Source organism: Ammodytes marinus (genome assembly GCF_949987685.1).
Source record: "Ammodytes marinus genome assembly, chromosome: 24".
In the NCBI taxonomy this organism is placed as follows: domain Eukaryota; kingdom Metazoa; phylum Chordata; class Actinopteri; order Uranoscopiformes; family Ammodytidae; genus Ammodytes; species Ammodytes marinus.
The window spans coordinates 3,649,324-3,664,154 of record NC_137228.1 but is presented as its reverse complement, the minus strand read 5'-3'; the positions used below and the strand labels follow the sequence as shown (position 1 = coordinate 3,664,154).

The 14,831-nt window shown below is 41.0% G+C and overlaps 1 protein-coding gene across 3 annotated transcripts in view; it reads right to left on the bottom strand.

Annotated features, from left to right (window-relative positions):
• Window positions 1–2,655: 2,655 nt before the first annotated feature.
• The window catches only part of atp11a (ATPase phospholipid transporting 11A), a 54,941-nt gene continuing 42,765 nt past the window's right edge, over window positions 2,656–14,831 (bottom strand). Inside the window, exons 21-31 of one of the 3 annotated variants that reach the window (XM_080052755.1) lie at window positions 14,573–14,750; window positions 13,306–13,408; window positions 13,036–13,181; window positions 12,862–12,921; window positions 12,606–12,733; window positions 12,030–12,165; window positions 9,062–9,127; window positions 8,748–8,851; window positions 8,212–8,377; window positions 5,825–5,928; window positions 4,607–4,742 (exon numbers count right to left, since the gene is read on the bottom strand). In XM_080052755.1, the coding sequence (XP_079908881.1) occupies window positions 5,839–5,928; window positions 8,212–8,377; window positions 8,748–8,851; window positions 9,062–9,127; window positions 12,030–12,165; window positions 12,606–12,733; window positions 12,862–12,921; window positions 13,036–13,181; window positions 13,306–13,408; window positions 14,573–14,750 (1,177 nt within the window). In that variant the 3' untranslated portion in view covers window positions 4,607–4,742; window positions 5,825–5,838. Of the gene's footprint in view, window positions 4,743–5,824; window positions 5,929–6,202; window positions 6,327–8,211; window positions 8,378–8,747; window positions 8,852–9,061; window positions 9,128–12,029; window positions 12,166–12,605; window positions 12,734–12,861; window positions 12,922–13,035; window positions 13,182–13,305; window positions 13,409–14,572; window positions 14,751–14,831 lie in introns of those variants that run through there. The other 2 variants (XM_080052754.1, XM_080052756.1) reach the window with 2 other exon arrangements.

Sequence of the window (14,831 nt, the reverse complement as noted above, 5' to 3'; positions counted from 1 at the left end):
CCGTGATTACGTTTTAATGAACATATCGCAAACAAGTTCGTTCTCAGCCAAGAACTGTTCGGGATTCTCAATTACGTTTGGCTACAAAACGTATTGATTACATTTTAATAAACATATCGCATACGTTCGTTCTCGGCCTATTTTTTGCCTTTGAAAAAAAAACATTTCCCCACAGCCATCCACTTTGCAAACAACCACAATATTTAGTTAGACTCTGCTGCCATCCTGTGTCCGATATGTGAAGTGCAGCTACAAAATATTACTCGTGAGAAGAAGAAAATAATAATACACACACTAAATTGTTCATTTCTGGCTTTATTATTTCTCAAGCACAATGTACAAGCTTTTACACGTTTTTTTTTGCCATTTGATAGCTACAGAAAGGTTGGCAAAAAAAAAAATCATTTCCACAAGTAAATCTCGATATGACTGTTAAAAACTGTATATAAAAAGACCCCGAAAACTGTACATCAATTAACATAACTACATGTATATATTATATATACTGCATCCGAGTGTACAGCCATGTCTATACTGTTATAACGATATACAATGATAACATTCAATCCACCTGTAATGGCTTTATTTCTACAGCAAAATGTCAATCATCATCAGACAGGACAGTAGTTCAGTGCAGGGGGGTGGGGGGGGGGGGGGGGGGGGACGAGCTGACAACAATACACCAATCTCTCTCATTTTATCTTTCATCTTTAATGCTACTCATACATACATATTGTCCAGTGTTTGTGCCAATACTCTTCTACATAATTAAGACCAATCAAATCCAGAAAAGTAAAAAAAAAACTCTAACTTACTTACAAAAAGTACGGAAAAATGAAACAGAAAGAAAATAAGCCGTAGTAAGTGTAACTCTGGCTATTAGTTTTTGTCATAATGATAATGGTCCTAAAGAAAGATGCCTTTAAGTACCAACATTCAATCATAAACACAACAAAAACTGTGTGTGTTTGTGTTCATCGCAATATTTCTGTTCAGATGTGGTCTATTAGTTATTGGATAGAATGGGCGTATATGAACACTGAAATGTATTGATTTTTTCTATCTCTTATTTGTACATTCAGTAGTAGGAACAGGTCTTTTTGTACTATCCGCCCGTAAAGACAGTTTTACTTTGATTTTGCAGAGGTTGTGACATTGTAAAAAACCCCTTTTGCTTTGCTGTCTATTTGAGATAAACGTCCAAGTAGAAAATTTTTCGAGACATTGAAATAAAATGGAAATATACACATAAATATTCAAGAAAAAGTTCCAGTTTGTAACATTGACGGGAGTGCAGTTGATCGAAGATTAACGAACGACCTACCTCGAGACAGATATATTTTTCCAGTGTGCTTTGACCACAGAGTGACACCTTGGCTGTGTTCGAAAAAGCCCTACTAACGTCCTCCCTCCTACATACTCAACATGTATATACTACATGCTGTCTACTGTACTTAATGATCGATTGTGTATGCGAGGTTCGCCGGACCGTTTACAATTAAACTGAAGTATACAGAAGCAATAAAGAATAATAAAAAAAAAACATCTGTTTCGTTTGAAAAGACGCAATGCATTGTGGGGCGGCAGAGTAGGAAAAGTAAAGGGGCATTTCCCGCCTACACAAACTTGCATACACAACCACACTATACTCAAATTGACGTCAACATTAGTATAAGTAGGACGTTAGTAAGGCTTTTCAAACACAGGGGAATTTTACATAATATACTCAAAAAAAAACAGTAAAAACATGATATTTTCAGAGACATAAGCCCTCCTGGACATACAGTGTATAAAACATTTGGAATAGAAACAATAAAAAAACATATTAAACATAAATCATATTGATCTGTTTTGGTTCAGTAGTGGATTTGTTCATTGATAATTGGATGCTGTTTGTTCTAGAATAGCTCTTATTGGACAGTATGACTTGAGTACATTCATCTTATCACTCACTCTCTCTTAAGCCATGCGTCCATCATTTCTTTTTGTACAATTGGAAAAAATGCCTTGAGATGTACCATGAAGCAGAAGCAGAGAGAAAGAAACTAGCACAAGGCACCTAATGTGGTTTACAGCAGCTACGAGTTATGTCTAGCAGCAACAAGGCTTTGGTTTTGTAGAAGAAGTGCTATTCAAAGTCAAATCAAACTGTCACAATGGTGGATGGATGGAGTGTGCAGGACCAGAGTGGGGATGGATAGATGGCCCATCGGATGGGGGGATGGAGGAAGCTAGAAAGAAAGAGGGGAAAGCATTGGAAGAAAAATAAAGTGTAAAAGCAGAGTTCAAGACTGCGCAGCCAAGGGGAGAATCTCAGGCGAGCATTAGCACTGGACCTGCAAACTACACGCCTTTTTAAAGCTACAGTGTGTAACTTCTGTCCCCCCTCCCCCCATTAAGAATTCTGATTAATAACAACAACACTGTCGGCGCATCTACATGAGGTGAAGCCATGGGTGGTTAAATGTATCATAATGATTTTCTCTATATAAGGCATCACGTCTGGGGCACTTGTGCTAAAATAGTATGAAATCTAAAACCCTATTTCAACAGTAATTATTTAAATTTACCTGTCTATTTCGCCTATTCTTTCTGATGGGCACTTTCATGTGCATTAACCCCCTAGCCCCCCCCCCCCACACACACACACACTACAGTATATCTATTGATGTTAAAAGCAAGATATTTCGCAAGTTTTCTTTGGTAGATTCTCTCTGTGGAAGATTATGTATTTACACGGTGACATTAAGGCATTAATAAAAAACCAGCTAGACAGCCTTTACAAAAACAACTATGTCATCACTAAAATACTAGTCTTTGTCTATAGCATTCTAGATGAATTAGACATATGAAGGTCTACTGTTTAAAGTGCTGGACAGACAAGAAGACAGACGGATATGCAGCGATAGGTTGAAACAGCTACACACACTTAAAAACGCTGCTCTACCTACGTGTGAGTTGGAAAGGCTTCAGTGTTGGTTGTGGAGCTAGAGTTGGTAATTTTTTTTCTTTTTAAAAAGGACTGTTAAAGCTGGGGTATATGATTTGGGGAGAAAATAGCAGTTGGGATAGAGATTCGAATCCAAATACCTCAACCGCTCCACTTGTTCTCTTTGGTCCCTCCCTGACACGCTCTACACCAACAACGTCGTGTGAATGGACAGTCCCAGCAGCCAATAAGAACAGAGAATCGGATTTTTTTTTTTTTTTTTTAAGAATCGAAGCCTCGCTCTGATTGGTCAAAGTGTACTGCTCATGTTCACTTCGACCAATCAGAAATCATATACCCCAGCTTTAACCAGGACCAACTTTAGATGGACTAATCCAACACTTCAAGCCTTACCGCGTCACTCCACTACGCCTGCTTACAGTGTGGTAGGAACCAGAGTCCTACGGAGTGTTGCGGAAAAAGATGTTGGCAAACAAGCAACACCAGTTATGCCTAAAGAGAAGACAGACAGACAGACAGACAGACAGACAGACAGACAGACACACAGACAGACAGAGAGAGAGACAGAGTGAGAGAAAGGGGATGGTAGGAATGTAGATACAATAGAAATGCTCAAGCTGGCGTAAACACTGTCTTTAGCAGCAGCAGCAGCGGCACCATACCAGTCACAACACGTTATGATTAGCGCCATAATTGTAACAAAAAAAATGAATTAAATAAAAAAAGTACACTTCAGCTGCAGGCAGACGTAAAGGGCCAGTGCACATATTTACAGTGTGGAACAATTAGTTTTTCTTTAAGAACGCAAAGCTCTTGATTGTGTGTGTGTGTGTGTGTGTGTGTGTGTGTGTGTGGCGACATCAATAAACTGAGCCCTTTGCATGTGGTGGTGGCGGCGGGGAGCCCGGCCTTGTCTGTGTGTGTGCGTGTGCGTGTGTGTGTGTGTGAGTTGTTTCTAAGAGCCGTCCCCCTGTGCTTGTGAAGGTCACTTGCATACTAATCCTTTACAAATGGATTACAGTTGCCATCGGAGACAGTGTCGGCCATTTGTCTCCCAGCAAAGTAACATGTATAAGTCACTTTTAGTTACTTTCCCAGCTGTGCGAGCGGTGACTTGGTTGCCTTAGCAGCAGCCTAATATGAGATCATTTCTCAGTTTTTGTGTAATAAACGCCGATAATGTAGTAACTTATCAATGACGTAACAACATTTCTGAACAAACAAGGTGATAACTTTTTGCCCATTACGTAATATTAGCTATTACGTTATTGGCTGGTTGCAATAGTAAAGGTTACTGTCATGGAAGTGTGATGCTTTGTAGCCATTACATACAAATGAAATGTTTCAATCTAAAGTGATTCTAGTGTGTTATCACATTATCGGCTGTAGGATTTCTTAAAAACCCTGGTTGCTACACTCCTGTCATTCAGTTCAACTCCTAGTTGATGACGCCATTGTATCAAGTTATAAGAATAGAACAGAAAGGCAGAAAAAATAAAAAAAATCAGACTGAAGTCTCTGGCCCCGCCCCGTTGCTGTGGGCGTGTCCCTGCTTTGAGTGACAGGAGCCGTCTACGAATCGGAGGAGGGGGGTGAAGGTGCAGTAGTCTGGGGCTCTCTGCCAGCGCGTGAACATGACTTTCTTCTTGTTTCTAAAGGGTGCAGACCTGCGGTTGGGAGCGCTCCTTTGTGTGCCCGAGCCTCTCCGGCGGCCGGCAGCCACGGGCGGGGCGTGGAGCGACGCCATGGGGGTGAACTCAGACAGCTGGCCCTTGTAGAGTTTATCTGCATTCTGTGTCAGTGTCAAGAGCAAGAGACAAGGTGGAGACAAGGGTTACTATTGAGTGGTAGGTCGCAGAGGCAAAGAGAGGGACATGCAATGGAGGAGACATTGTTTTCCCAGCCGGCCACAATTCAAACTAAGCGTAGAGCATATACAGTATAAATATTTTGGCTACATTTGTCTACTTATAGTCCTCTAGTTTTTCATTATTAAATCTTAAAGCTACAGCTGCAATTATATTCTATTCTAACTATCGTCAGCATTTCTGTAAATATAATTTTAATCTAATACGATTGGCCACAAAGTCTGGCTATTATTCCAAAAACTCAAGAGGTTTTGAGATCAAAAAGCCAAATGAACTACTGCACAAGACGAGCCACTTAACACCTGTTAGTAACCTGAACCTGGACACAATTTAACTCAATTATTTATATCATTGAATTGCATTGCCTCTAATCTGATTGGCCGGCTGTGAGGATAATGTCCCGCCCCCACTCTTTATAGACACAAGCGATGCAACCCAATAGTCACCCCATAGAGAATACATACTGTTTCACCATACAACACCATAACAAAGCAAACCAAAACATGCAAACGGCTACAAGACATAGACACGTGCATGTAGGCTTAGTCCCACTGTGAGTGAAGGCCTTTGGTAGTGCTGCAATGCTCAACACTGGCACTAGATGGCACCAGATCTCCATGGAAAAAGAATGCAAGGGCTTTATACCATACCTGAAGAATGCCTTACGTTTGACTCACCGAACTATGAAGACCCACACACACACACACACACTAGAACCCATTTGTTAGTCGTGCACAACTGGACGAAAAATAAAGTCCAATCTGTGAAAACACACACCACTGCAAAGTGAACCCCATCACTGCAGAAGGTTAACATCACCCACCGTTACCTGACCATTACACACACACACACACACACACACACACACACACACACACACACACACACACACACACACACACACACACACACACACACACACACACACACACACACACACACACACACACACACACACACACACACACACACACACACACACACACACAGGCAGGGAGCGCTTTACCGTGCTGAAGCCCTCTAGTTTTCCGTGTTAGCTACTCCATCTAGTAAGGAGTCAGAGCGGTAGTAGGCCATGGCCTGCTCATACTCTCTATCATTCCTCAAACGCTGTGGACACACACACACACACACACACACACACACACACACACACACACACACACATTCAGAGACAAACACAACAAAGGGGATGACGACATACAGTACACAAAAGCCACGCATCACACTTCACATTAACATTGACACCACAGGCAGTGGAACCCAATGTGAGCTCTGCTGTGGGAATGCAGATGTACATGGACTGTCATGCAATCAGACACAGACCTTCAAATGAAACATCAAAATAAAGAGTCTCTTAGCAGGATTCTTTCTATACAAGTCGGAGGCAGGAGGAAAGGCAGAGGGTGTCACCTCTAAGGAGGGCGGGGTTAGAAACTCATTCTGCTGGAAGTTTGAGACAGCATAAAGATGGTGGAGGGCTCGGAGGCAAGGCCGCGACGTTTAGTCTGACGGAGGGAGGGAGAAGGTAGGAGAAGGGAGAAGGAAGGAGGGAGGAGGGAGGAGGGAGGAGGGAGGGAGGAAGGAGGGAGGAAGGAGGGAGGAAGGAGAAGGGAGAAAGGGAAAGAGGTAAAGTGAAGAGGATTAGTCACAGCCATTCAAAGGAAATCAAAAGCAAAAAGTCCACATTTCAGCTTTGGGTGGTGGTAGGATGGCCTACAGGAAAAGGTGGCCGACCAGTAACCATGAGGTCGCTGGTTCGATCCCCGGCACCAGACAGGAGGGTGTTAGTAGTAAAACTAGTATGTCTGGTATTACATCTATGGTGCCCACTATCTCTTGAGCAAGGCACTTAACCCCAAAAACTGCTTAAGGGGCACTGTACTATATCTGACCCTGCGCCCTGACCCCCTCCAGAGTGTTAACTTGAGAGGGGATATGCGGAAAGACAAATTTCAAATGTAACCATTGGCTAATAGAGTAAGTTAGCTTTCTGGAGGTGGGTTAAACTACAGCTGTAAGGGTTAGGTGAAGGGGAAAGGAGCAGTTTAAGAGGTGTAGAAAAACATATAGAATATCCTTCATGTCATTAAGGAGGCACACGCTCATATCTCCACTGCAAACAGTCCAAAAACACACATTAAAAAGGTTGAGTAAGCAATTCTGGAGAACGCTTGTTGTCAAAATCAGTGGTATTGGATCAAGGCGAGATATTCACTGATTAAAAAAAAAAGGGGATTTTGACAACAAGCATTCTCCAGAATCGCTGACTCCACCTTTAAACAGGGTACACCTAATTGTACATAACCCTTTAAACAGGGTACACCTAATTGTACATAACTAATGTCTTGTTAGATTTTTTTCTCTACTGCAATCCAGAAAGGGTGATGTCACCAAAACAACTGCACCAACTAGAAAGTACAGTTTAAAAATACAAGTGTGGTGGAAAATCCCCAAAGGTTTCCATGTAGTGCACCTGAACCTACAATAATGTGTCCCTCTAGTCTACTACATAGAACAGCCTATAACAGCGTATGCAGAAGAGGTAGAAAATAACTGTAATGGCCACATTTATCTATCTCTATTTATACAATATTTTGAAAGTAAGTTGCTAAAAATACATACGCCCTCTTTCTCTTTTTACTGTACTTTTTGATTTTAGAAAAAAAAGGAGCACTGCAACCCAGACAGAGAGACAGACAGACAGGCTGGCTGACTTACATCCAACAGAGCAGGGACGTAGCCAAAGCCGGCATACATCTGATGACCCCCAACAGGCATCAAGTTAGACAGTTGAAACACTCTTGTTTTTCCACAGTTATTAAACAATATGATATGGTTATCTTTAATAGGGATACACCAATTTATTTAAAGGAAAAATAGCACAAAAAAATAAAAATCGGTATTTGTCCAAATAGATTAAAATTATGATTTTTTTTTTTTAATTTTTGATCAATTATACTGTAGCAACTATCAAAGATGGCCGAATAGAAATATGTATTTTATTTTAATATTGGATTCACATGAACTTATTATTGTTCTTCATTGGTATAGTGCCTCCAGGAATTTAAAAAAGTAAATGTTCAAAGTTAAATAAAGAATTTTAGATTTGTAATTGAGAAAAAATTAATAAAATGTTTTTATTTATGCAATGGTGAAAAAATTGTCAAAATAAATGAAAAATCGCAGGGGGGAAAAACATTGCTATGTATCCTGCCTTCTTCCAATAATCAATAATTAATAATAATTTCTTATAATTTACAGTTTCACTTCCGGGGCCAATACTGTTTCATTTTGGTGCATCCCTTATCTATATACTGAAAATCTCGATACCAAAGAAATAGCATTTGTTTGATGGTGAACACACACTGCCACATAAGCGCTCCACCTTACCTGTATGCGTTCAGTAGTGGTTGGGTACAGCGTTCTCATGATGACCTTCTTCACTACATCAGGCAACAGACTGGCTGCTATCAGGAGGATGATACTCAGCCAGGCCGGACCACTGGACAACATCTGCATAAACACATAGTACATCCGCTGGTAGTTGAGGAAGGGCCTGCAAGCACAGAGACAAGCATGTCAATGGGGAAGCTACTCAATGCACTTTAAAAAAAGGTGCAGTCAGCCATTCTGGAGAACTGTGCGTTGTCTGTGAAAATCTCCTCAAGATCCTCTACACGTGTGTGTGTGTGAGCTGAAAAAAAACTTTGGTAGCATACCCGTGTGTATTAACACCAGATTATTTTTCCACACACACTCACTCACACACACACACACACACACACACACACACACACACACACACACACACACACACACACACTGATTTGACCAAAACATATTTTGACAACAGGAACTCTCCAGGATTGCTGACTCCTCCTTTAATACACTTTTAACATTTAAAAAAGATATGTTCTTAATCTCACCATATGATTCCGCCCCACAGTAGAGAGAAGACCACAAAGAAAATGAGCGAGCCCCAGATGACAAAGTGGTTGATCCAGGTCCAGTAATGAGTGTCTAGAGCCAGCTACAAGAGAGACGGAGAGAGAGAGATAGAGAGACAGAGAGAGATAGAGGCCAGAGATGAGAGAGGGAGAAGGCTGCCTTGGAACTGTCAAATTTCATAGCTCACTTTAATGATGCCGGTGAGGCCTAATCCGCTCTCGCATGGCGGCTGCTTGTGAGTGCGGAGGCTGTACAGACAGTGTGTGTGTGTGTGTGTGTGTGTGTGTATCACCTTGAATGTAACAGTGAAGACAAGCACAGTGAAGATCAGTGTCCCGAATGTCCAGTTTCCAAACATCTGCAGAGGCAAAGTGAGCACAGCTGTCTTCAGTGACACGTTTCAATACATTCACATTGATTTGCCATTTAAACGGTCAAATACAGGATACCTAGTATGGTTTTGAACAATGTAACAGAACTAGATGACAATGAAATTCTAGTCAGCTCATTTATTGAATATTCTCTTGGCTATCATTAAATAAACGCTTCAATATCTTCTATACATCTATGTAGGCAGGGTAATGTGTTTAATGTGACATACAGTATACTAGCGTTTAGAAAATGAACAAGTAATAATCAGGGTTGTTAGTTGCCAGGACAGCCAAACTCAGCTGCCGTCTGCAAGTGTTAAATCCATGAGAGGTGATATATGTCATTAAGACAAAAGCATGAAAATGATTGAAAAGACAAATTAAATATGTTCTGGTTGTTATGTCGACATGGTACTGCGATGAGTTAGCACAGACGTACGTTAAAATAGACAAATAGACTTTTTTTTCTTGTTTTAACGACGTTTTTGGGCTGGTTTTGCTTTGTTAGTGCCTAAGAATTTTTTTTTTAAATCTCAATTCTTTTCAGACTTATTTTGATAAATTGCATTAGGAAGAAAAATTGAAGGAGAAAATGATAGCAGCCAATATGGTCATAACGTCACAATGTTTCAGTTTGTAATGTTATAAAATGATTCTTACGTTATTGGTTGGCTACAAACATAAAAATGTAACGGTGGTTTTGAGCTTTGGTCCATCTACCAGGACACTTTCCATGTCAAATCTACATAGTAGTTGACATTCATTTGGCACCAAAGAACAACTCCTATAGTAGTGCTCCGAAATACACAATTTTCACAAGCAAATGTGACAATGTCCTTCTACTCTTAAAGGAGTGAGAATTAGATCAGAACGATGGCTAAATGTCTCAAATGTCCTGTAATGGAAGTAGGAGTGCATCTAGTTCTACACACACACACACACACACACACACACACACACACACACACACACACACACACACATACAATGCACACACACAATGAATAGTTAAAGCTACAGTGCGTACATTTTTCATTTAAATGAATGTCGTTTACGTTCAAGCCATCGCCGAATGAGTTGACACAAAGTTAGCTCCACGAAACCTTGCTCGCGTTTTCAAACGGGTAACGCACCCTTGACACTGGCACACACAAAATGTTTCAGTGGTTGATTCTACTGCTAAGAGAAAACCCGGACGTACAGCAGAAGGTATACAATCCATGCGCTATCACCGAAGGCTTACCTCATGTAGATGCACCCACAGTGTTCTTGTAATTACTCAGAATTCCTCACGGGGGCGACAGGAGTTACGCACTATAGCTTTAAAAGGCTTTGAAGGATGCCTGGACACACATGGGAATGGGTCTAGCAAAAGGAAGGGTGGCTAAACAACAGCTCTACAGTGGATGTGTGTACAGCAAGCGCTAAAAGGGCTGGACATGTAATGAACCGTGAATGGAGTATGGGTGGTTTGGTTGGTACCAGGCCGTGGACCCTGAAAAGCTAAACTAGGGCCGAGATGACAAAGAGACAGGGACAGGCTTACCATCTGTGTGTTGGTTGTCATTAGCTGGGAGGAGGAAAGAGAAGCAAAACAGAAAAGGCAACACAAATGTAAGAGGAGAGAGGAAAGAAGAGGAGAAGGCCAGCAGAAGAAAAATCATAGTGAAAAAACAAAACAATAATAGTCATGTGGCTAGAGAAGAAATTCATTCATAAATCATAAAGAAAAAATTAAAAGGTGGAGTCAGCTACGGAGATTGCATATTTTTTGTCAATGTCAGTGAATACCCCCTTTAAGATCTGGTGGTAATACACAACCTAGGAAGCATGTTGCCAGCTATGGTGGGTCCCCTTTGTTTACATACCGGTTTACATAGCCTAGGCTGTGTATTAACACTCCATTGTTTTCAGTGCACACACAGTACATACAGGTATCATCGTGGTAGTAAGGAGATATTCACTGATTTTGACAACACGCGTTCTCCAGAATGGCTGACTCCACCTTTAAAGCAACTGAAAAGCAATGTCCAAAAAGGTTGGTGGGGGTTTGTGTCACGCGTAGCTTGAGAATGAAAGGAAACAAATAGAGAAACACAGAGGAAGATTGGTAGAACAACCGGCCATGCTGTCCTGTCGTGGCGTGGATGTTAATGGAAGAATGTCTTTTAGTTTTACGCTGAGATTTTAACCAACAAAGAAAAATGATCATTGACACCAAAAATGACACGCAGCAAATAATATAGAAAAACTGCATTTTGACGAACTATGATAGAAGAAAATCCCAAACAAAAAAAGTGTTCTTTGAACTACACAGCCAACAGTTCAATATTGATCAAACTTATTGAACTTATTCAAAAAATTGGAGAAATATCCAACTGTTATGTCGTCCCATAGCAGCCTGTGAATACTGTTAAAGGAGAAGTAAGTGATATTTGTTTGTTAAAATAAGTGTTAAATCTCTCTATATTCATACAGCGATGACTTAAACAGTATGCACACAGTTCATAACACAGGTCTCCCAGTCATTCAGCTTTGCAGTAATTGCCAGATAAAATTGTGCTCCGTCTCCCAATCTATAAAGAGGCGGGGTCTCTGTGCCCAGTGAACGATGACTCGCTGCTCTCCATCGCGGCACTATCTGACGAAGACGGCTGTGTGTTCATGTGGTGGTGACGTAGGGACGAGGGGAGGGGACTGCTAACTGAAGTAACAGACAGGAAGTTATAGCTTAAAGGACCATATCACTTACTGAACCTTTAATTTGAAAGATGTAGTGTACAGTACATTTCGTCGATGACACAAATATATTCAAGAATTTAAAAAAAAAATCTCCCTTGACTCGACCCCTTGAATGAAAGTGTGTGTGATAGAGACAGCGGGTGTTACCTGTCCGTTGCTGGTGAAGGTTGTGTTGTCAAAGAGGAAGTAAGCACCAAAGAACATGACCATAGCATCGTAAACGCCCAGCAGAGTCCAGTATATAAAGATGGGCCATCGCAGCAAAGAGTTCTTAGCTATGTCTCTGTACAACACAAACACAAGATCATCTCATGTGAGTGAGTGACTACACATTTACTCGTCAATACTGCATTAGCTGCCTTTGGGGGGGAGGGCGGGGACCGTTCTTAACCGGTAATGGCTGTAATAAGATATTTTAACTTGATTTAGCATAGCATTCATAGGCAATCATTCATGTTAATTCATATAGGCACATATACAAAGACTTAAATACTAAGTGATCTGAGCCATTTGTGTAGTCTGTGACAAAAGACAATATACATCCGGTGAACTTTTTGAGGAGAAAAAGGCCGAATTTAGACTAAGAATGCTTTAGGGAAAATGTCTCCTTGTAATGTAATGTATGACATACACTGTTTGTTTTGCACATCACACACACACACACACTCACACTCACACTCACTCAGATGTAGCCTTTGTACATAGTTAGATGGCCCCACTGACCTATACAGCGTTGGGTCTTTCTTCAGGATGTCCATGTTGATGTGCTGCTCTATCAGACTGTACAGCAGGATGGGCAGAGACGTGAAGCTGATGTTGTACAGGGTCAAGTAGGCTGTATCGTACAGCGGCTATAGGGGCAGAGCAGTGACGCATTGGAGTTAGAATGTGTACTGTGTGTGTGTGTGTGTGTGTGTGTGTGTGTGTGTGTGTGTGTGTGTGTGTGTGTGTGTGTGTGTGTGTGTGTGTGTGTGTCTACCTGTTGTGAGAAGCCACAGAAAAACTGGTAGAGGAACTGGGGGAAGATGAAACAGACATTCTGGAAAAAAAACAAAAAAACGTGAGAATAATATGATCAATTGACAGAAATCTAAAAAAAAACTTATTTAACCTTAATTAATTGATTTTAATAATACTTTAATAATACTAATACCTTGTAGAAGAAGTATTGCACCAGTTCAGAGATGCGTATGTAGTAATAGTGACCGTGGACCAGGAGTATCTTCTTGAGGTGTTTGAACTTTGGGATGGCGTAGTCGCTATTCCTCACTGCCTGACGACCCTCCTTCCCCATGATACCTGCACAGACCAATAACAGCGTTTTGTCCAAAGAGTAGAGGGGCGCTAAATTCACCACAACACCGAATTTCCTCATAGCCATTCTAAGTAGTGCAGGACTGACAAAAACAGTGGCAGTACCAACCGATGCCCACGTGAGCCTCTAGGATCATGCTGACATCATTGGCTCCGTCTCCTATGGCCAGTGTGATTGGATGCTCCTTGGAGGCTTTGATCATCTTGACTATCTAAAAATACAAAAAGAAAAGTCACATCATACCCACCACTCTTTATAGCATAATAGGATGGATTCCAATACCCATATTTAGTATGGTAGAAAAAAAGATTTAGGATGTCCCGATTCTTGTAGCCAGATTTAGTATGGTTAGAAAGACCCGTATGTCTACTACATCCTGGTTGAGATTTTTAGTGTTGAAAACAGCATGCTATTTGGGGCGATTCTGACTCACAATCTAGTGTGCTCCCGGAAGTGACGTCACATCGACGGAGCCTCCGTATGAAAACAAACGTGGGTGATATAAAAAGCAAGAGGCAAGATCTAGGCGCAGTGTTATTTTTCATTTCATTTCATTTAACTTTTATTTATCCTCGAGAGACCAATTGAGGGGTGACCCTCATTTTCAATGGTGTCGAGTTCAAACAAATTCCAAGGAAAAACAACAATGCATACACAATATTCAACGCAAATACATCAAATACACAACAACAGGTGAAGAGAAGAAAAAAAACAAAAAACAAAAAAACAATTGAAACATTTACATAGTGGTGAAGAGTGGCAGCAATTAAAATGAAATTAAATGGGTGAAAGTACAATATAGCCTAATTAAAACAGTTACAGGTAGAGTTTGGCAGATTTAAGATAGTTTGTTTAAATTGATTAAAGGATATGAAGGTATTTAGTTTAATTTGTTGCTGTAAGTTGTTCCAGGAGTCAGGGGCACTGAAGCTAAAAGCTGTCTTTCCCAGCTCAGACCGGGCTTGTGGGACATAAAGCATGAGCATGTCAGTGGAGCGGGTCTGATAAAGCCCATCTGAAATTTGCAACATTTCTGTTAAATAACGAGGAAGCTTCCCGGTCAAGGCTTTGTAAATAAAAACATGCCAATGTGCATCACGTCTCTCCTTAAGGGAGTACCACCCAACCTTTTCATATAAAAGACAATGGTGTGTGTCATAAGCATCTCCTGTGATGAACCTATGTTAACCTATGTTATGATGAAATCAATAAGTAAAAGAATGTCCTAAGTGTATGCCTACTGCATCTAAACTAGATTATTTTTTATGGTCAGATGTAGTATGTAGAATAGAAAAAGAAAGATTTGGAACACAGAGTTAATAATGTATCAGCACACTACCAACACTACTCGTGCTGTCCACAGTAGTCTTTGTACCTGTGCTTTCTGGAGCGGTGCCATACGACAGCAGAGCACGGCGCTGCAGTTGCGGCAGATTTCCAGGAAGATCTCCTTGTAGTTGCCCGAGTTTGACTCCTCCTGAGTGGGCCTGAGCACCGCCGAGAGGGTGGCTCCATCTATGATCAGACCGTAGTCCGGACAGTCACCTGATAAACTGGGGGGGAAGAAATTCAAATACTTCAAAACACATCAAATCCAAAGTCTGTACAGCAGCTGCTTGATGGTCCACATTTAA